Source organism: Corylus avellana, chromosome 2 (genome assembly GCF_965113065.1).
Source record: "Corylus avellana chromosome 2, dhCorAvel1.hap1.2, whole genome shotgun sequence".
Lineage (NCBI taxonomy): Eukaryota > Viridiplantae > Streptophyta > Magnoliopsida > Fagales > Betulaceae > Corylus > Corylus avellana.
The window spans coordinates 22,382,605-22,403,413 of NC_142491.1; the positions used below are offsets into that span (position 1 = coordinate 22,382,605).

The 20,809-nt window shown below is 36.1% G+C and overlaps 3 protein-coding genes and 1 non-coding gene across 4 annotated transcripts; all 4 read right to left on the reverse strand.

Moving 5' to 3' along the window:
- Positions 1-584: 584 nt before the first annotated feature.
- LOC148587497 (small nucleolar RNA SNORD90) lies at positions 585-693 on the reverse strand. The gene has a single exon (XR_015911621.1). It is a non-coding gene; the product is annotated as a small nucleolar RNA SNORD90 (small nucleolar RNA).
- Positions 694-1,191: 498 nt separating this feature from the next.
- LOC148587498 (uncharacterized) lies at positions 1,192-9,706 on the reverse strand. The gene is made up of 9 exons (XM_088512647.1): positions 9,503-9,706; positions 4,398-4,701; positions 4,134-4,259; positions 3,782-4,032; positions 3,436-3,669; positions 3,171-3,263; positions 2,990-3,091; positions 2,452-2,893; positions 1,192-1,331 (listed from the first exon to the last, which is right to left on the reverse strand). Exons 2-9 carry the CDS (start codon positions 4,693-4,695, stop codon positions 1,291-1,293), a joined length of 1,587 nt encoding a protein of 528 aa, XP_088368773.1. The 5' UTR covers positions 4,696-4,701; positions 9,503-9,706; the 3' UTR covers positions 1,192-1,290.
- Positions 4,900-5,493, reverse strand: LOC148587499 (uncharacterized). Its single transcript, XM_088513047.1, has one exon. It carries the CDS (start codon positions 5,479-5,481, stop codon positions 4,900-4,902), a length of 582 nt encoding a protein of 193 aa, XP_088369173.1. The 5' UTR covers positions 5,482-5,493.
- Positions 5,639-8,335, reverse strand: LOC148587500 (uncharacterized). Its single transcript, XM_088513343.1, has 4 exons — positions 8,274-8,335; positions 6,954-8,168; positions 6,007-6,096; positions 5,639-5,744 (listed from the first exon to the last, which is right to left on the reverse strand). The coding sequence occupies exons 1-4, from the start codon at positions 8,333-8,335 to the stop codon at positions 5,639-5,641; spliced, it is 1,473 nt and encodes a 490-aa protein (XP_088369469.1).
- Positions 9,707-20,809: the final 11,103 nt, after the last annotated feature.

Sequence of the window (20,809 nt, forward strand, 5' to 3'; positions counted from 1 at the left end):
AAAATAATATTTATCTTTAGAATTTGTAGCCAAGTAAGTACATGATTCGTCCTCTATGACATGGGCCTAGGATGATGGAAAAGAGATAATCTTATTCAAAATCTCTTTTGGAAGATAGAATTTGGTTTATTTAATATAACTAGAGTATTTTTTTAGTTTTTTTTTTTATTTAAAAAGTATTATGATGTAATATAAAGATAAAAATACATTGAAAAAACTTCATAAAACTTTCATGAATTTTTACATCTTTTGAAAGTACCATCAAAATTTTAAAACTCTCAAATAAGGTATTATGATAATACATTACGTGGGATAGTCGGAGTTTATCTCAAAGTCTTATACTTTCATTCATGCAATCTCAATTAATAAAAAGGAAGCAGACACTACAAGAAAATGATTTTTTTCTGACGTACGTTTTCTGACGTGTCAGGCTGCCTGACACGTCAGAAAACGTCCCTGACGTGGTGTTCCTGACGTGTCTCGCGCGTGAATATTATAAGTGTCAGAAATGGAAAATTTCTGACGTGTCGATTTATAACACGTCAGAAATTTCTGACGTGTTATAAATCGACACGTCAGAAATTTTTTTCTGACGTGTCAAATTCAACACGTCAGAAATTTCTGACGTGCCACAAATTGACACGTCAGAAAATTTTCTGACGTGTTAAATTGTGGCACGTCAGCAATTTTCTGACGTGTCACAAATTGACACGTCAGAAAATTTCTGACGTGTTAATTTGTAACACGTCAGAAATTTTCTGACGTGTCAATTTGTGACACGTCAGAAAATTGCTGACGTGCCACAATTTAACACGTCAGAAAATTTCTGACGTGTTAATTTGTGGCACGTCAGAAATTTCTGACGTGTCACAAATTGACACGTCAGAAATTTTGGTTAATTTTTTTAAATTCTTTTCCACCCCCCAATATATTTTTCTTTAGTTTTTTTGAGACTATACTCGAATTTTGGATTACAATTAACCTGATATACAATTTATCCATCAATCATTGCAAATAATTCTAGCAATTTTTCCGTCAATCTATACAAATAACATAAGTCATGTTATTTTTCCATCAATAACAAATAACATAAGTCATAACCTAATAAGTTAACACATCAGACTATTTTTCCATCAATCTTAACACACACAAAATAACATATATATACCAGTGTCAATAACCAACCACAATTATCAAAAAACTATCTCTGTTGTTATAAAAAGGGATATCATAAATACAATTACGTCAACAAAGTAACTTTTATACAAGTATGAATGGCAAACCAGACGGTCAATGCTGATTATTGACATTCATAGCATCTTCTCCATCACCTGCAAACGATAAAAACAAACAATCACCAAACAATATTGACTATGTAAGGGCAATTCATTTATGTCCAAATATTCACCCAACTCAATTGTTGAGTCTAACACAGTAAATGATATAACAACAAGAGGTAAAACGATGATGAAGTTAATTAGCCAAAAATGCATATAAAAAAAAAAACTAAAATTCTCCGCCTCAAGAGCAATCAATGTTGACGTTAAATTTATAGACTCATGCGCTTCATTTTTGCCATGGCAATTATGTGAGATATTTATTAACATTTTAATTTGTTGAGGATATTAACACATAGGACTTTACATATATTCAAATCATGTTATATTATTTCCAAAAAATTATGATATTCATCTAGTTAATACTTGATCGTTTCATACTCTCAAACAATCACATACACTAGATTGTTAATATTCTACAAGGACTATAGTTGTATATTGATCTCATAATACCAATAAAACAGTTCAAAAGCAACGCTCGTACGTACCCACATCCACCACCAAACCAACAATGATATATAAACCAAATTCAACAGGAATTACACAACATTAATTAATTAAGAGAATGACTACAACATATATATCCATACTCTAAATTTATAAGTTGACATATATATAGGTTTTAGAAGTTCACATGATATAGCTAAAGTTCTAGAAACACATTTGACCATTAAAAATAGAAGCAAGCAAGTTAATTCAAGAAAAGGTGGCCACTATTTTCTATCTCCTAAGGCAGCCCAATTGGAATGCTGTATGTGACAAGTCACGCAAGAATTAGTATATGGGTAACAATGCTTTCTGATTTAATACACATGAGGGATTTCTTCTTCAAAAATAATACATGAGGGAGGGATCCTCGGCCCCGCTACTCTAATCTAGGAAACAGTAGGCCCCTCCATAAAACTGAAAAGGTCATAAGATAACACAATTCCATATATATAGGTCATAAGTTATAAGTTATAAGTTATAAGTTATAAGTTATAAGGTCATAAGGTCATAAGTTATAACTGAAAAGGTCATAAGTTATACGTTAACATATATATAGGTTATAGAAGTTCACATATATATAGGTAAAGGTCTAAAAACACATTTGACCATTAAAAAATGTCAGTACCTGCTTCGCCGTCGATCGACGATGGCACCACCGCAATATGTGGGGAAGCTCCATCTGGTGCAGAGCTGAACCGCATCATTGCCTCAATCTGGCGCAATCGGGCGTCAAACGCTGCCTGACGTGCATTGTTCTCGGCCACCAATGCATCTATCTCTTCCTTGTGCTTCGCCCTCTCCGCCTCAAGAGCTCTGTCAAGCGTTTCTTGTGATATCATGGAGTACTGGCTGGTGTTTTCTGACCTTGCTTGTGAAGGTGTATAGTATGAACGTATGGAGCCCCGCACGGGCAAAATACCCGATCCAAGCTGCCGAACCCTACCGGCGTATTCAGGCTTATTTCCATGGGCCTGTGCATACGCGTCGTTTGGCACCCACTTGACCGTTCCCTCTGTGATGCTAGACGACGCTGCAGGGTCGGTGGGTATCAGCTCCTTCATCCTTTTCTGTATGTTACATTCATTATTGGGTCAGTGGGTCATACAACTGTTAATTGCAGATAATTTTAAAGTATATAAACAAAGAATTAAATTGTAGCATACACATCTTTCTTCCACTATCTCATTCGGATAGCTTTTGTCCGCCTTCGTGTGCGTGCTGATGTAACTCTCTGCACGAGTAGGATACTTGCCCAGACGTATGGCCTGCCGAAAAAATAGGACATACAAATATTTTTAAATATATCAAATGATTTGTTGTTTACATGTTAAATTACACACTTACCTCCTCATCTGTCGCTCTGGCATAGCTCTTCGATCCGGTGCAATGGGGCTCTTTATTTAATGCTCGCAAGCTCTTCATTTTGTTCGCATAGTCCTACACAGTTACCATATTGATATGTTAATAATGTAAGGAAATTTGGTTTTAGTACTCTTTATATGCAACACTACACAATAAAGAGGCAATTTCGTTTTACATGACACTCGTACATGTTAATAAAACCATATAATGACACTACACAAAATGAAGAATTTAACTCATGACCTACCTTATTCTGACGAGTACACCATCTCTCCAATAAGATCTCCACGTCTTCGGCATTGTACTCGTCAAGTGTTTTGTCCCCCACTCTTGCCCGTATAGTATCCGGAGTATCTTCCTCCGTAATTGCACAGCGTCTTTTAAGCTCGTACCTCCAAGTCCGCAGCTTTGATCCCATATCCTTGAATGCTTCATTCTTTATGGCTTTCAAATTGAATTCGGGCGGGACGAAAAAGTATGCCTGCACATGTTCAAAATTATTAAATTACAAAAACTAAAATATATGTGTGCAACTTAGAGCGTATATATACATATATACATTATGAGTGTTTTAACATATATGCAACACATACCATCAAGGCGTCCCAAATATCCTCTTTGGTACGCTGCGGTACCTTTAACCAATCGTCCGGTATTCGGACATAATTGGAGCTCCTTACGATATCTCCAGCCATCCGTTTAAACCTCATGGAACTAACGCCGACGGGCTGGCATGCAGCATTGTACTCCATAATGATCCGCTTGCCGGCAGGGACTCCCGGCAACCTGTGCGAGTCACGGATGGTAAACACCTCAATAACTTCGTTTCCCTCTGAATCGGTACCTAATAAATTAAAAAATTACCGATGTAAGTTATGTCGAATTCAATACTAATTACAACTAAATTAAGACATATATACACAACATTCGAACATATCCACTTACTTATGGTGCGGACCTGCCGAGGGAGTAAGTGGTCGCCGGGAGCAGGGTCGGTTGGCTGCGGGTCAGCCGTGTCCTGTGTCGCACCAATACAGTCCTCCTCGGCCGATGTGTCACTGTCGTCGGGACCTGCTATATATGTTTTTTAGAATATTTAGAATTATATGAAATTGTAGTTGTAGTTAAATAATATAATTGATATCGCACCAATACATTTAGAAATTTCCAAAAAACTTGCAATCTTTCCAAAAAAAAATTCGGTCATACCTGCGCTATGCTGGCTATCATCAAGGTGCTCTACATGTCCCTGCATACGCTGTCCAAGCTGGCTCTCTGGCAGATACCCCGTCTGGGCCATGCCTGCCCGACCGTATGGATTATGGAGAGGGATCTCCCCTTCCATATCGCCTGGAAGTACCGGTCGATACCCGTCCTGAATACCCAAAAGCTGAGCAACGTCTTGTTGCTCGCTATCATCAAGGTGGACTGACGGAGACCCAAGCGACATAGGCTGTCGCTTGAGAGACGAGCCCCTGCGTGCTCTTCTCTTCCCCCTATGGCTCATAGTAACCTGCAAAAAATACCACAAATTCAATTAATCACGTATACAATGTATGAAATATTCACTACGTTATGTATGCATGACTCACACGTATGAAATAAGATATACTGACGTTTTTTCCCAATTAAACAACTCTATTAAATGCGTTGATGGGCATATAGTGAACAACTACCAATCTAAACATATATATATATATATATATAGCTTTTATTCAATCACATACGCTTCAATTGGATCTAAGTCGGGTCTGACGTATTGGATATGATCCTGCAGATCCTGATCACAATTTCTGGTCAATATGAGCGGCTCACACTCGTGATAATTGGCACCTGAATCCTGATGCCCTTCACTCTGACCAACGTCGTATATATTTCTTGGTTTGGTCCTTACTGCGCAAACCCAATCCGGGTATCTGCCATCTTCTACGTAAAACACCTGATCAACTTGTGAAGTTAGCACATATGGCTCATCAGTAATCAATTCTCCGGTGTGAACAAGGTTTTTGAAGTTCACAAGTATCATGCCATACTCATCCACCTTGTACCCCTTGTCCCTCGTGGTGTCCGCCCAATCACACCTGAACATAACGTACGTAGTTCTGTCGTAGTACTCAATCTCAAGTACTTCCGTCAACTTCCCGTAGTACGTTTCGCCATCAACAGTCGGCACACACACCCCGCTGTTCTGAGTCCTCTTTCCGGCATCAGATGCAATTGTACGAAACAACTTGCCGTTAACCACATATCTATTGTATCTGACTGCTGACTCCCGCGGCCCTCTACAATGCATTATCAATTTCTCACCAAGTTCCTTCCTACATCGATCATCCAATCGATCGACCTGTGAATATTTACAATACAATGTTAACACTTGGTTAAAGAGTGTTCCAGTTCATTTGGAAAACATTATGCATGCAAATATAATCCGACAAGTGATTTTGTTAACATCACGTCATTCTTACGTAGTCACGGTACCAGTCGCAGAACAGCTCATAATGTTGGGTTTCCAACTGATCCTCTGTTGTTCGCCCCCTAAGCGTATCCATGTGCATTCTACAATTCGATGATGAAGTTAATTATAATTCGATACGGGAAATGTTACAAGTTCATTGAATATACAATATGGCGTAGAATGACATCGACTTACGTTCGCAATTGAAGGAAGTCGTCCGAATTGAACATAATATACCGGTGTATCTGTGTCATTGTGATTCGGTCGAGCCGGACTCGTGTTCCATGTCCCTTTGAACCATCCGGATTTCTTTGTATCCTATTGTGAAATGTTGGTGTATTATCTAAATATCTCGAACAGAACGTCACCAACTCAGTAGCTATGTAACCCTCCGCAATGCAGCCTTCAGGGGCCGCTTTGTTACGCACATTAGATTTGAAAACTCCAAGGCTCCTAAATATGAACGAATATACAATCAATCAGTGCAGTTAATACTTGTCTTGTATTATAGTTAAACCATAAAATATGAAATATTCGTAAACAAAGTTTACCTCTCTGCCGGATACATCCACCTATACTGTACTGGTCCACCGAGTCGGCATTCACCGATAAGATGCACGACCACATGAACCATGCTTGTGAAAAAGCTGGGGGGAAAAACCTGTTCCAACTTGCACAACGTGATATAGATGGCACACTGTAGTCGGTCAATATCCTCTTGTGTCAATGTTGTTGAACATAGTTCCCTGAAGAATGCAGACATCTCAACAAGTGGTCTAACCACGTTGCTTGGAAGTGATCCACGCAATGCAATAGGTAGAAGCTGCTGCATCAATACGTGACTGTCATGACTCTTTAACCCCGATATCGTACAGTCCTTAAGTCGTATACAACGGGAAATGTTCGAGGCATATCCATCGGGCACCCTTACATTTCGTAACACTTTCAAAAAATGTGTCTTATCATCCTTGGACATCGTGTGGGTAGCTTACCGCATATATGTCTTACCATTCTCGCCAGTGTAGGGATGAAGTGTACGTCTCAAACCCATTTCTTGCAAATCTAAGCGGGCGGCGAAGTTGTCCTTCGTTTTCCCTGGAATGTCCAGTATTGTACCAAGTATGTTGTCCATCACGTTTTTCTCTATGTGCATAACATCAAGGTTGTGCCGTAATAAATTATCTTTCCAATACGGCAACCTAAAGAAAATACTTTTCTTCTTGAATACTACATTAGAAGTATTCGTCTTCTGCTTCTTTCCTTTTTCTTTCGCAGCCTCCCTTGCCTGACCAGCGTTCTCATCCCCAAACACCATCCCTTCTAATTGGTTCATGATTTCGTTTCCACTTGGGACATCAGGGGCACATTCTAATTCGACGTTGCCGTCAAATGTTCTTTTGTTCCTCCTCCATGGATGATCCATGGGCAAGTATCGTCTGTGCCCCATATAACACCATTTATGACCATGTTTTAACCACTTCGACCATGTCGAGTTCATACAGCACGGACATGCCTTCTCACCCCTGGTAGACCATCCAGACAAATTTGCATATGCTGGAAAGTCATTAATTGTCCACATCAACTGCGCTCGTAGGACAAAATTTTTTTTCTTTGAGACGTCGTATGTGGGCACCCCTACATTCCATAGTTCTTGTAACTCCTCAATTAAGGGTTGAAGGTAGACATCTATATCCATTCCAGGTGAACTTGGGCCTGGAATAATCAATGATAGTATAAAAGATGTCTGCTTCATGCACATCCAAGGAGGCAAGTTATAGGGCATAAGCAGTACAGGCCAAGTGCTGTGAGATGTGCTCATGTTTCCAAATGGATTAAATCCATCCGAGGTTAGTCCGAGCCTTACATTCCTGCTGTCCGCTGAAAACTCCGGATGTAAATTGTCGAATGACTTCCATGCTTCGCCATCAGCCGGATGCCTCAATACGCCGTCCTTTGTGCGGCCTTCTGCATGCCACCTCATAAAGCGTGCAGTATGCTCTGACATAAACAACCTCTGTAGTCGTGGTACAAGTGGAAACCACCGCAACACCTTTACCGGACGTTTCTTGCCCGACGATATAGGTTGACCATCCTCATCTAAATTGATTGCATCCATCCATTTAGATTTTCCACATACGGTACATGAATCCAACTCCTTTGTGCCCTTCCAGAATAACATACAGTCATTACGACAGGCCGGTATCTTCTCATACCCAAGTCCCATATCTCGTAAAAACTTTTTCGCCTCATATGTATTACCAGGCAGCTTTTCATCACTCTCAGGCAGCAACTGGTTGATGAACTCTAGGAAGGCCGAGAAGCTTGCGTTACTTAGTCCACCAACGCACTTCAGGTTGTACAAGTGTACAGTCGCACTTAGTTTGCTATGTTTTGTTCCGTTATGAAGTGGTTTCTCCGCCTTTTTCATAAGCATATAATACTTTACTGCGTCACCTTCAGCGGCTTCTTCGTTTACAATGTCTTCACCCCCTTGCACTACGACTTGAGGCTCACAATTGTCTTCCCTGACCACTTCGTGCATGCCGAATAAGTCACGCAACATTGCGTGCATGTCTCCACCCTGATTTGCAGTTGCACCCGCATCTGAAGCCGGGCGATTCGAACCAGACGGTCTATCAGGACCCTGTACATGCTTCTCACCATGATAGTACCATAATGTATATTCCGGCATCATTCCTTTTCCCCCTGTCAAGTGGTCGAATACGAAATCCGGCGGGTGGCGCCGGTTATTTCGACAAATCTTGCAAGGGCAATTGATTTTTCCATCAGGGGTTTTACAGTTACTAACTGCAAACTCCACGAACAGTCTACACCCGTCTCTGTATTCCCTCGTACCCCTAGACTTTGTCATCCAACTCTTGTCCATTTTTCGCTACGTACATAAATTACGAATCAATAATATAAAAGACTTAAAAAATATATACCTCATTTCAAGCACATGCATATATATAAACCTAAATATTTCAACCACGTTAAAAATATAAACCTATATATACATTATCATATAGGTTTAAATTTTTTATGTGCAAATATAATAATATTCATGCATATATATATATATATATATATATATATATATATATATATATGGGGACCCTAAAATAATTAAATAACTAGGTTAGTTATTTAATTAATATGAAGTTCCAATATTCATGGATATGAATTTGTTAGAAAAAATAAGGGGATAGTACCAATTAAAGTGTGTATTCATTTGGAGTACTGTCTCTATTTAATTAATACTCATGTATAACTTACAAATTAATAAGAGATTTAATGTACGTCTCAATATTAAGACTCATTCAATTTAAGTATTAATTAAACAAAGTATGGAATTAAATCTCTATAATTATCACTACGTACTACACGTACTTAATTAGAAGGTCAAATGATTAAAATTGAAATTAAATAATGTTGTATAAATTATTTACTAATTAATAAGCCAACATTTTTCAGCTAAACAAACAAAAAATAAAAAAAATAAAACAACAATCCGGCGACATTTTAAAAACTATTATATTATGAAACAAAAACCTAGCTATCATCAGAAACATCATCTTGCATGCATGCATGTGCATATACAGCGAACGTACAATAAGTAAATAACATTTCAAGCAAAAAAAAAAAATAACAAACACCTCCATCAATTAATACCTACTCACAAATGCTCGATCAATCCAATATATATATTAACCAAACATCATACGGATTCATGACAAAATAAAACATAAATTTGATTAAACAAGACAAAATATATATATATATATATATATATAATATATAAAACAGTATATATAAAATAAAACTATATATAAATATATATATATATATATATATATACCTGCAGGAGATCGAGCTGGAGGTAGTTGATCGACGACGGAGAAGTTTCAGCCGGCGAAGTGATGGAGATGGCCGGAGCACGCGCGTCACGTGAGCTGGAGAGAGATAGAGCGAGAGAGAGAGAGAGAGAGCGCGGGAGAGGGAGCTGATGAGAGAGAGAGAGCGCGGGAGAGCTCTGAGAGAGAGAGAGAGCGCGGGAGCTAGAGGGAGCTGTGGGCGCCGGAGGAGAGAAGAAAAAAAAGAATGGGAGGGAAGAAGAAGGCAGGCCGGCGGGAGGAGGTAGCTGGAGGGAAAAAAAAAAAAAAAATGGGAGAAATCCCAAATTTAAACGCCAGCGTACGCCTGCAAGGCGTGGCCGATGGGACGGCCAGCAGGCGCTGGCCTTCCCAAGGCCACGCCTGACGCGCCATCTTAGCACGTCAGGAACGCCTGACGTGCCAAGATGGCACGTCAGTAATTATGTGTATATATATATATAAGTTAAATATTTGTATTATATTTTTATTTTATTTTCTTTTTGCTTCAATTCACATAATTTAGGTTTTAATTTAAAAAAGCATTAAATACTATTTTAGTATATGTGTTTAATTGGACCATTATTAAATATTTACTTCGTGGTATTTGGAGTTGTGTAATTATCAAAGTTAATTTTTCCTTCTTTTTTTTTTTTTTTTTTTTTTTGGTTGTCTAAAACTTAATAGCCATCACGTTAAACTTATCAATTACTATCATGTGTTTTATATGCCGATACATTAATATCTTTTTTTTAAAAATAATTAATTAATTAAATTTGAGGGGGGAGTTCCAAATTACATCTTTGCACTAATTAATTGACACATTAATTGTAATATCGTGTGGAGATTATAGTTAAATGAAGTCCATAAAGCCTCAATTAATAATTTTGGGCCAGCAGCCTATTTCAATGCCTACCTCTATCGACATTCATGCATTAGGCATATTGAAGTATATAAATATTAAATAAGTTGTATAAACAAAAACAAAAAACCAAAAGAAAACAAAAATAATAATAATAATAATAATAAACATAATAATAATTATAGAAATAAAAATTTCTGACGTGTCGTTTTGACACGTCAGTAATTTCTGACGTGTCGTTTTGGCACGTCAGAAATTTCTGACGTGCCAAAACGACACGTCAGCAATTTCTGACGTGCCGAATGTTGGCACGTCAGAAATTAATAATTTTTATTTCTAATTAAAAAATTTGCGTCAAAATTAAATTTGGTTAATTTTTTACTGACGCGTCAAGAATTAACACGTCAGTAAATCCTGACGTGTTAACTTTGACACGTCAGAAAATAATTTTGCTGACGTGTTTAATTAGCACGTCAGTAATTACTGACGTGGCAAAAAAAAGACACTGTTTACCACGTCAGAAAATCCCCTTTTTTTTGTAGTGAGAATTAAACCTAAAACTTGTGTTTGAAAAACGATTTTAAGTTTCTTTAAAATCTAAAAAGTTTAGATTCCTTCAAAACCTAACATCTAACCATCTTATGTGTTTGTATTTACAAAAATTATTCACGTAACATAAAGGTATCACATTTTCAATTTCTTTTAATTACTCAATTTTATTAGAATTTTCCTTTAAATTTTGTCAAAACACCATTTTTTATTATAAAAAAAAATTATAAAGATTCAAACATTTATTTATTTTATAAAAAAAGAAGAAGCATATTTACAATTTTTTTTTATATATATATAAAAGGATATTTTGAGCATTTTGACAAAAATTAAGGTAAAATTCTAATAGAATTGGGTAAGTAAAATAAATTAAAAGTTTCATACCTGTAATTAAGAGTTTTTAAAATTTTGATAGGATCAAAAGGAGTCAAAGATCAAAACGAGTGAAAGATTAGAAAAAAATTCTTTAAAGTTTTTCCAAATATTTTTGAGTATTTTTATTTGAAATTGTTTATTATACTTTTTTTGTTTTACTAAAATGCGAAAAAAAAAGAAAAAAAAAAGAAGCAAATGAAGCACTATTTTCAATCTAATTGAATAGATAGATATTTTATGTATTCCTTTTAAGTTGATGGGACTTTAGTGGTTGAAATGATAAAAAAAAGTAATGCAAATAGTGTATGTAATCCCCTTCTCAATTCTTCTCAATTCTTAGAACGTCTTTTCATAATATAATAATTTTTCATTACCTCATTGATTATGTAAAGCCAATCTAGGTGGTCGTGTACGGCATCTGTGTCTTTCCTACTTACTCCACTACTTATTAAAAACAAATATTTTCATAATTATGTATTCTTATAAACTATGATAAACTGTCGTCCTATTAGCATTGGTAGGCCATTATTCCCTTCATAGTTAAATTAAGGAGTTCCGATATATTTAGGAGGGAAAATGCGAATAATAATTTATGGTATCCGCATCGGCATTATGTAATTACTATCTAAATTCGTGTCTAAATTCGTTAACTAGTTAGTTATATTTAAAATGTATTTTTATTTTTTTTCACTTTTTAAGGAGACAAAAGTACCTCTTAAATATAACTAAATGGATAAGTTCCACTTCAAATAAACTATAAATGATCATAATTCCCCATATGAGATAATAAGAGTTTTGAACATTAAAGTTATAATTATTATAGGTAAATCATGTATGGAAAAAATATTTGAAAAAATAATAATAAAAGAAGAACATATAGTAGACGACAATACTCCTCATGTGTTATCCACACTTATTTGTTATCCTAATTTTAGGCTTATCCGCTATCAACATATATGGTAACGGATAAGTGCGAATATGCCCGCCTACATTTTCACTCCTAAATATATATAATTATGAAAGAAAAAAAAAAATCTAACAGCTTTTTGTTTTTTTAATAACGAAAATAATCCTATATGCACGGCCAACAAATTAGATGCGTGTAGTAGCAGCTTCCCAACCATTTTTCCTCAATTTAGGGAATAAAACTACTTTTTGATTACCTATAAAAAAAAAAAAAAAATTACTTCACAATAAATTTCCTTATTTTTCCCTATATGAATTAAATATTATTTCTTTTTATCATTGCAACGAATGAAAGAAGAGATGAGAGATAATTGTTGGGACATGTGAAAGAGAGAGGAGAGAGAATCGGTTTTTTATAATTTAATAATATATTGGGCATCTACAGTGTTTCCCAATGGGAAACACTGTAGATGTCATTTGATGTTCGTTATATTTAGGGCTTCTGATATGAATGTTTTTTTGTTATTTTTTTTAGATTTTTCCTAAACATAGAGAAGGGAATGTGCTATAGAGAGTCTGCTACTAGTATTCTTAAGGCTTTTGATGTGGGTGCTTTTTTTGTAATTTTTTTGAGATTTTTTCTCAACATAGGAAATGAAATGGGCTATAGAGAGTCTGCTGCTAGTGCTCTAACTACCATAATTTTAGGCTAAAGCAATTTCTACGCCTATTCAAATTCTTTTAAAACACTCAATAGATATAGATTTTTATCTCTCTTTAAATTCAACCCTTTTCTAGTTTTTACAGTCCATATATCCCTTTCTCACTCGTTTTGTTTTTCTTCCCCTAAGCTATAAAGCAAACTCAATCTTATATTCTTGTGTGACGTCAACACTTAAAAAAAAAAAAAAAACTCTTCCCTTCTAGTTTCAAACTCTACTTTCAAGCCTTATCTCTATTCACCGGACATGTGGGACAACCAAGGCTCAAGAGTGTTAAATTATTAGTTATTTTAAAATTTTAAATTTTATAAGAAGATATGATTTAATATGATATTAAAGTTGATAATCTTCAATTCGAACTTTAGTTTTGTTAAATAATTCCAATATTTTACGGTGCTTAAAATGTACCAAAAATTACAATTTATAACGTGGATACCGGAGACAGGGATGGCAGAGATGACGTGCAGTAGTCGCAGATGTCATATTGACCGACGTGACCACATTTTTGCACGTTGAGATTTTTGGGGAGCTTTATTGATACTTTTGTTGCTTTTGCTTGTGCATGTGAGAGTGACAGCCAATTTTGCTCGATCATATGTGTGACTTGTTATGGCTGATGGAATCGTGATATCTTTTATTTAGTTCACTCTCATTTGCATATTGTCTATGACGTGTGGTTTTATTAGATATTGATTTGTCCCTCGGGACATCCGATATTAGATATTGATTTTAACTTTGTTTTAAAAACACACTTGAATTTTGAAAATGGCAGAAATTTCATTCAAATTAGTTTGAAGGAAATATCTTCTAACCTATTTAAAATAGTATCAAGTGTTTATAAACATTTAAAAGTCACATTAAATTCTTAATGTCATTAATAGCAATTTACTAATTTAGACTAAATTTAATGTATCTTTTAAATGTTTATAAACATTTGTTACTATTTTAAATGGTTTGAGGATATTTCCTCCATATTGGTTTGGAAGAAATTTTTGTCATTTTGGAAATTAAATTTTTATGAGGAAAGAAAATTGTAATACCCAAAAAAAAATTAAATTAAATATATATATTCACTTTAAAAATACAAGTGGCTTTTAAATCATAGTGTATTCATTGTATTTTTTCATGATGTTCGTGATTTTTTTTTCCTAGGTAATGTTAGAGAATATGTGGGTTTGTCCCACGTAGCTTATGTATGAGAGTCTCTCTCTTTGGCTTTCTATATATTGAGGCTCCTATGTACTATCAAACCACTCAATAAAAGCAAAATGCAGCTTATAGGGCTTTAGTGTATGGATGTACTATATGCTGAATCACCTTAATATCTGTGTCTTTCTCTCTTTCATTGATTTCATATTATTCTGCATTATGAATTTCAATATGATATCAAAGCTAACAGGCTAACGTCAATTGTTAGATCTTGGATTGCATTTTTTTTTCGGATTTTTTCACAATCACAAAACCCTTTTTAATGTAAATATACATGTCGCAAGTTGATCTATTGCAAAGTCTTGGCAATTTATTTGCCGAATTATTTTGGGTGTCAGTACCACTCATTTTTGCAGGTCAGAAAACGTGTGGGTTGATTTTCGCCAGTCACAATGGTTTCCGTTTCTGGCTAGATCTAGAAAAATAATTTCAGAATCTGTTACATGCCTTTATCACAGCCCAATCTAGGAAAATAATTTTAGAAACAAGCTTGTGATGCTCAGATCTATGATTGTGTGGAAGATTTGTCACCAACAGCCACTGCACGCGCCTCCACGCACGTTTCGGAGAATCTGATAGACTTCCTACTCACTTCCATGTGCCGACGACAACTCTCAACTCTCAACGCGCCCACACACATCCACAAAGCGCTTATCACCTCGAAAATTGCTCCAATCTATAGATCAAGGACTGCTGAGTCTAGATCTGCAGAGCTCCACCTCATCGAAGGCTCCACGCACCTTCATGTGCCGCCAAGAGGAATTGCCGAACTTTCAAATGCCCTCTCAAGCACCAAGAGCCCTTATGCGCATGCAATCCATGCGCCTCACGTGCACAATGCTGAAAAAAAAAAAAAAAAAAAAAAAAAAAAGGTTCATTCCTATTAGACTAAGGTCCACCCACTCGGATCCAACCTTTTGAACCCAGTCTATTCGGGTTAGTTCTTTTTGGGTCAATATGGCCCTTGTATGCAGCCCACTTTCAGGGTCCAATCCACTTCAACCATGCTCCAGCAAAATAATTGGTTGAGAAAGAAAAAAGAAAATAGCCCAAAGAGCATGTTAGCCCAAGTGGTAAAAAGAAAGGAAAAGAAAAAATTCAAAAGAGGCCGAAGTTGCCCATATCCTTTCGGCTATTTGTTGGCCTATTATTTGGTGTTCTATTGTTGTTATGTTTGACATAAACCTATGTTTTGGCTTTTATGGTATTGTTTAAAACACAGGCCCGGTCTTTGTGGTGATACTTAAAACCTAGGCCCATTTTAGCCCATAGTTGGCCTTCCATGTAAGGCCTATAGTTGGCCTATTCTGGCCACAGTAGCCAAAGTTCCTGTTCAAAAGCCACCGATATTTCAAATTCCGACACCATCAACTTTAGTCAACTCATTTGATCGCCATCAACTCCAACGAGTTTTCAGCATCCATCCCGATAAAGAAACAAATTCAAGATTTCACAAGTTTCCACGTTGAGTTTGAGGGAGAATGTTAGAGAATATGTTGGTTTGTCCCATATTGCTTATGTATGAGAGTCTCAAAAAGTAGCCTATATGGCTTTAGTGTGTGAATTTAGGCTATATACCCAACCACCTTAATATCTGTGTCTTTTTCTCTTTCATTTATTTCATATTATTCTGCATTATGAAAAGAAACTTGCGTGCTTCCATTCTTTTCCTGAGGTAGAATCCCAAACCTTATTCTTTTACTGTCACTATTTCATTAACCTCCATTTGATTATGTTGTTCGATTGTGTTGAAGTATGGTTTTATACCCGGTTTTGTTGTTTTCAAAAGAAATAATTCATTATTGTTAGAGTATATTTGAATGACACTAAAATTATGGATGATTGGATAAGAATTATATTATCTTGGGGAAAATACAGTTTACCCCCTGAAATTTCAGGAGTTTTTCAATTTTAACCCCGAAGTTCAAAAATTGGCAATCTACCCCCCTGAAGTTTCAAAAATTGGCAATTTAAATCCTCTGTTTAATTTTTCCGTCTAAATGGATGGAAATCTATGAAATTACATCATTACCCTTAGGCTTTTTAAAAACAATTTCCGTCCAATTTAACAGAAATTAGTAACGGAAGGTTTAAATTGCCAATTTTTGAAACTTCAAGGGGGTGAATTGCCAATTTTTGAACTTTGGGGGTAAAATTGAAAAACCCCTGAAACTTCAGGGGGGGTAAACTGCATTTTTCCCTATTATCTTTGATGAAGATTAAATTAACCTAACTTTAGGGATTTGATGAGATCGAATTACCCTAAATTAAGGGATTTAATTAAGATTATATTTCATGTGTAAGCGAGCGTGTAAACTTATTGTGGAATAAAAGCAAAATGTCGCTATCTTTTGGATGTAGGTTCTAGATTGAACCATGTAAAATTTTTGTCACTATTTTATTTCCGCTATTATTAGTTGATTATTTTTTTCAATTATTTAATGTATTATTTTTAAGGGTTAAATTCACTTTACCTCCCTAAAGTTTCAAGAGGTTTTCAATTTAAACCCCAATGTTTAAAAATTGGCAATGTACCCCCCTAATGTTTCAAAAATTTTCAATTTAAACCTTCCATTACTAATTTCCGTGAAATTGGACGGAAATTAAAAAAAGGGTAAAGTCCACTTACCTCTCTCAAACTACCACCACATTGACAATGTTCCCCCCAAACTTTTAATTGCGACAATATCCCCCCCAAACTACCACTAGAATGACAATGTCCCCCTTCTGTCAAATAAAACCGTTAATACTAACCGCAGAGGGATCATGTGCATGTCATGTGCACACATTTGACTTTAAAAGTACTATCATACCCTTACTTGACTTAAAATGACCGCAATACCCTCCTACTTTAATGTGTCTTTTTATTTTTCACCTTGCAAAATTATTACCGAATTTTCACACAAGACATCTTGCATCAAACAAGGTATATCCACTTATCAAACCTTTAGGCCTTGTTTGGCAAGTACTTTTTTTTGTTTTCATTTTCAAATCCAAATTTTTTGATTTTGTAAACGATTCTGTTTAAGATTTCTAAGTAAAAATATGTTTGCAATGTGATAAAAAAACCGGATCTGTACTTAGAAAACAACTACTTTTGATGTAATTTGAAAATGATTGCCAATGATTGGTCATAATGTGACTTTGGATTGTCTAAATTCCGTTGGATTCACAAATTTATGTTGACCCACACAAATTTATATATAAAAAAATAATTAAAAAAAATTGAAATAAGATAAATTATGAAAAATAAATAAAAATTAAGATAAAAATTAAAATAAAAAATGAGCTTGGTCTTGGTGCCTCCCGCTACACGTTACACTCACAATAAAAACCATTCCCCTTATTTTTTTTGTTAAGGAGCTGACATTGTGGAAATAGGTATATGCATAATGCAACAAATAGGCAACCATCTTCAATAGGTTTACAAACAATGGTCCGCCCCGAGCTACATATAATATCAAACCATGCATTACCGTGATCCTACTAACAAGAGATTAATTACCTTCCAAGAAAGTATCCAACAAATAGTTTAACAGCAAAAGACGTGCAAGTTTAACAGCAAAAGACAAGCAACAACCGGTTACCATTAATGCAAGGCCACCAAAATGCACTTCAAGCAAATAAGAGCACTAATATTAGGAGTACTTCTAGGCAACATAAACAGCACACGACTGAACCAACTCAGTATTGCATAGCATTATTGAGCCACTGGTTGCCCAATGCACCGCTATTACCATGTTCACCCACTTCTAAGACATCGGCCGATGGTGTTGATATATTGTCCAACAACTCATCTTCCCAATCTACTCGCCCTTGCTGGGACATGGGTGGCGGCAAATTTTGTAGTAGCTCATCTTCCCAATGGAAACTACCTTGATGATTCTGCAATAATACCGGTTGAACATGGATATAATACCAATGTATAAAAAAAAAAATAAGCGTATTAATAGTTGAAATACCTCGTTCAAATCAGCTAATGTTGCATCATTCTTAAAAGTTACTATTATGTTTATAGCCAGTAAAATTAATTCCAAAACACACCACTTTTTAATCTATTTTATACCCATCCCACTAGTTCAAAGGTGTCTGCTATATGTGAACATCTAATTATGCATTATTGTCAATGCTGAGTCACAAACAAGACACGAAAATAACCAACGAATTATTTTTGCAAATTTCAATTCAAAAGCCAATGATAATTTTTCCTTCTATGTAAGTCAAACGATGTAATAACATGATTTATTGTATAGGTGAAGCAAAAACATTGCATACCTTGTAGAGGGGACACTTGTAAAAGCGCCTTATGTAGTTTTTGTCGGTTCTAGAAACGAGTAGTTTCATCGGTCCAGCACCACATGGGCATTGCATCTGGAGCTCCATAACTAATTTATTTAACACATTTATAAAGCCAACCTAAATGACGTACATGTACAATATAAGTCTAACAACTGCCATAGCAATACAAGAACAATTATTAAAATAGCATAGACATAGATATGAGACCACAAGTTTTGATAATTATACAGAGCAAGCACCAAAATGACATAGTCATATATGAGTCCACATCCGACATAATTATACATAGCAAGTACCAAAATAACATAGATATAATACGACTCCACTACCAACATGCCTATACATTGCATGTTCGCATCACACTAGTCGCACACACCATGCCATCCATAGTGAGCATGTTGGCACCCACAATAGTAGTCAAGCACAAGTAAATGGGCTATAATGGTGAGCCATACAAAAAAACATTGTCCCATGACACAACACATAGCATAAACTAATAAACGGTACTGTCGGTACTGTAACAAAGCATGAACTATATCACCATAGTTCCATTGCAATACCCAACACCACGTCAGTTCGGCGGGTGGATATTATCCCACATCAACTGCGCAATCTGGTCCTTAGTGTTTGCCATGATCAAAGCAAAATCATCAAAGAAGTCATAGTGATTGGGGTAATCAGCACCATCGCCAAGAATCACAGGAGGGGCATGTTCAAAGAACATATCATTTCAGTCAGTTTGTCAGATGAAGTTGTGCAGTGTGCAGCATGCATTGACTACAAGGGGTTGGCGACAAACTTTGTACTTAGGCATGCCGTTCAAAACATGAAAGCGTGTTTTCAGCACTCCAAAGCATCGTTCAATCACCATACAGAGTGAGGAATGCCGGTAGTCGAACAATTCCTTGAACCCCTGCGGGTCTCCACCACTGCGAAAATCTTGTAAGTGATATCTCTCCCCACGATAGGGCGGGAGATAACCCATATAGCATGGAAACCCCGAATTAACTAAGTAGTAGTGATATGGAAATTACCACACAATACGTGTCATGATTGAGACCAAAGTTTAAAACATAAACATAGTTAATAGAGTTGGTTCATGAAGTGAAGAATATTCACCTTCAGGCGCTGTAGGAAATTCATTTTCAGGTCTCGTTATAGCATCGTAGAAGACCCTCGAGTCATTAGCGGTCCCCTCCCACCCAGAATACTCGAATGTGAACATCATGTCGAAGTCACATGCGCACACCACATTTTGAGACACGATCCCCTTCCTCCCCCTGAAGGCGTTTTGTTCCTGCGCCGGGACCCAAGCTTTGAATTGGGTGCCATCAATAGCTCCAACACAATTCTACCATACCAATATTTGTCAATCAGTGTAATGATAAGGTATGGCCCGAAAGACAAACATATAATTGAAATTATATATTACTATTGTTTCATACCTCAAACCATAGGTAATATTTCGGATTTTCTGGGATGTATGGGTGCACAAAGTCAACATTCCTAGGCCTTATAATGGGCTTGCCCAGGTTGCATAAAGCCCTCATGACACTTGAAATGCCGTGAAATAGTCTCAATGGAGTGTTGAAACCTATCTGCCGCAACCCTCATCCCTTGGCGGTGCCCAACTATCAAGCAAAATATGGCTAGCGATTCTTCCACATAAACGACGCAAGTATCTTGTATGTAGTTCGCCCTAAGGAAATCTGCTAAGGAGATAAAAAGTATCTCTTTTCATGGGAAATAGCTCGTAGCAAGTGCCCGGATGCCCATGCAATACCTCATGCACGAATGCAGCACCCGTGAAGGCTGATGTGTGTTGGGGTATCCTGTCCACTTCGTTTGCTTCGTCAAACAAGGACTCAATGTGAAGCAAATACAGGAACATCTCCCCAAACCAGTCATCGTCATCCATGACATGGTCAGCAGCACCATAGAAAACGAAGTTGAGAACATTTGGGTCCATCCTGTTTGGAAAATGTATAAAATGGCAACATCAAACACAGATGATTGTAATTACATGGTCATTACCAAATATTTGCCATCAAAATATTGTTGTTATCTCTATTTTTGTTTTGTTTTGTTTTGTTTTGTCTTTTTGTCTTTTTTTTTTTTTTTCTTTCCTCTGCACTGTTAGGAAATACAACAAATTATTGGTGCAAGTGCTATTCTTTTCTTAGAGCCAATGATCGGTGCACCCTTTTGATTGGTGCTATGTCATGGATTTGTGTTAGTCGGTATTGTTATATCTATCAAGTGAGCCACAATTAAATTAGATTATTTAATAATAATTTATAATAAGGCATAATGTGACTTGTAACATTAATTTATGAAAAATATATAATAAGTCATTAGTTTATGCATAAAAA

Bases quoted from the DNA above. Each gene is read 5' to 3' on its own strand.
- LOC148587498 (XM_088512647.1), bottom strand. From the start codon at position 4,695: ATGAGCCATAGGGGGAAGAGAAGAGCACGCAGGGGCTCGTCTCTCAAG. The intron at 3,670-3,781 runs GTATGTGTTGCA...GAACATGTGCAG, and splicing joins ATATTTGGGACGCCTTGATG to GCATACTTTTTCGTCCCGCC. The intron at 3,092-3,170 runs GTAAGTGTGTAA...TTTTTTCGGCAG, and splicing joins CCAGAGCGACAGATGAGGAG to GCCATACGTCTGGGCAAGTA.
- LOC148587499 (XM_088513047.1), bottom strand. From the start codon at position 5,481: ATGCATTGTAGAGGGCCGCGGGAGTCAGCAGTCAGATACAATAGATAT.
- LOC148587500 (XM_088513343.1), bottom strand. From the start codon at position 8,335: ATGCCGGAATATACATTATGGTACTATCATGGTGAGAAGCATGTACAG. The intron at 6,097-6,953 runs GTTTGGGGATGA...GTTCATATTTAG, and splicing joins AACCAATTAGAAGGGATGGT to GAGCCTTGGAGTTTTCAAAT. The intron at 5,745-6,006 runs GTTCTGTTCGAG...ATCGAATTGTAG, and splicing joins ATAGCTACTGAGTTGGTGAC to AATGCACATGGATACGCTTA.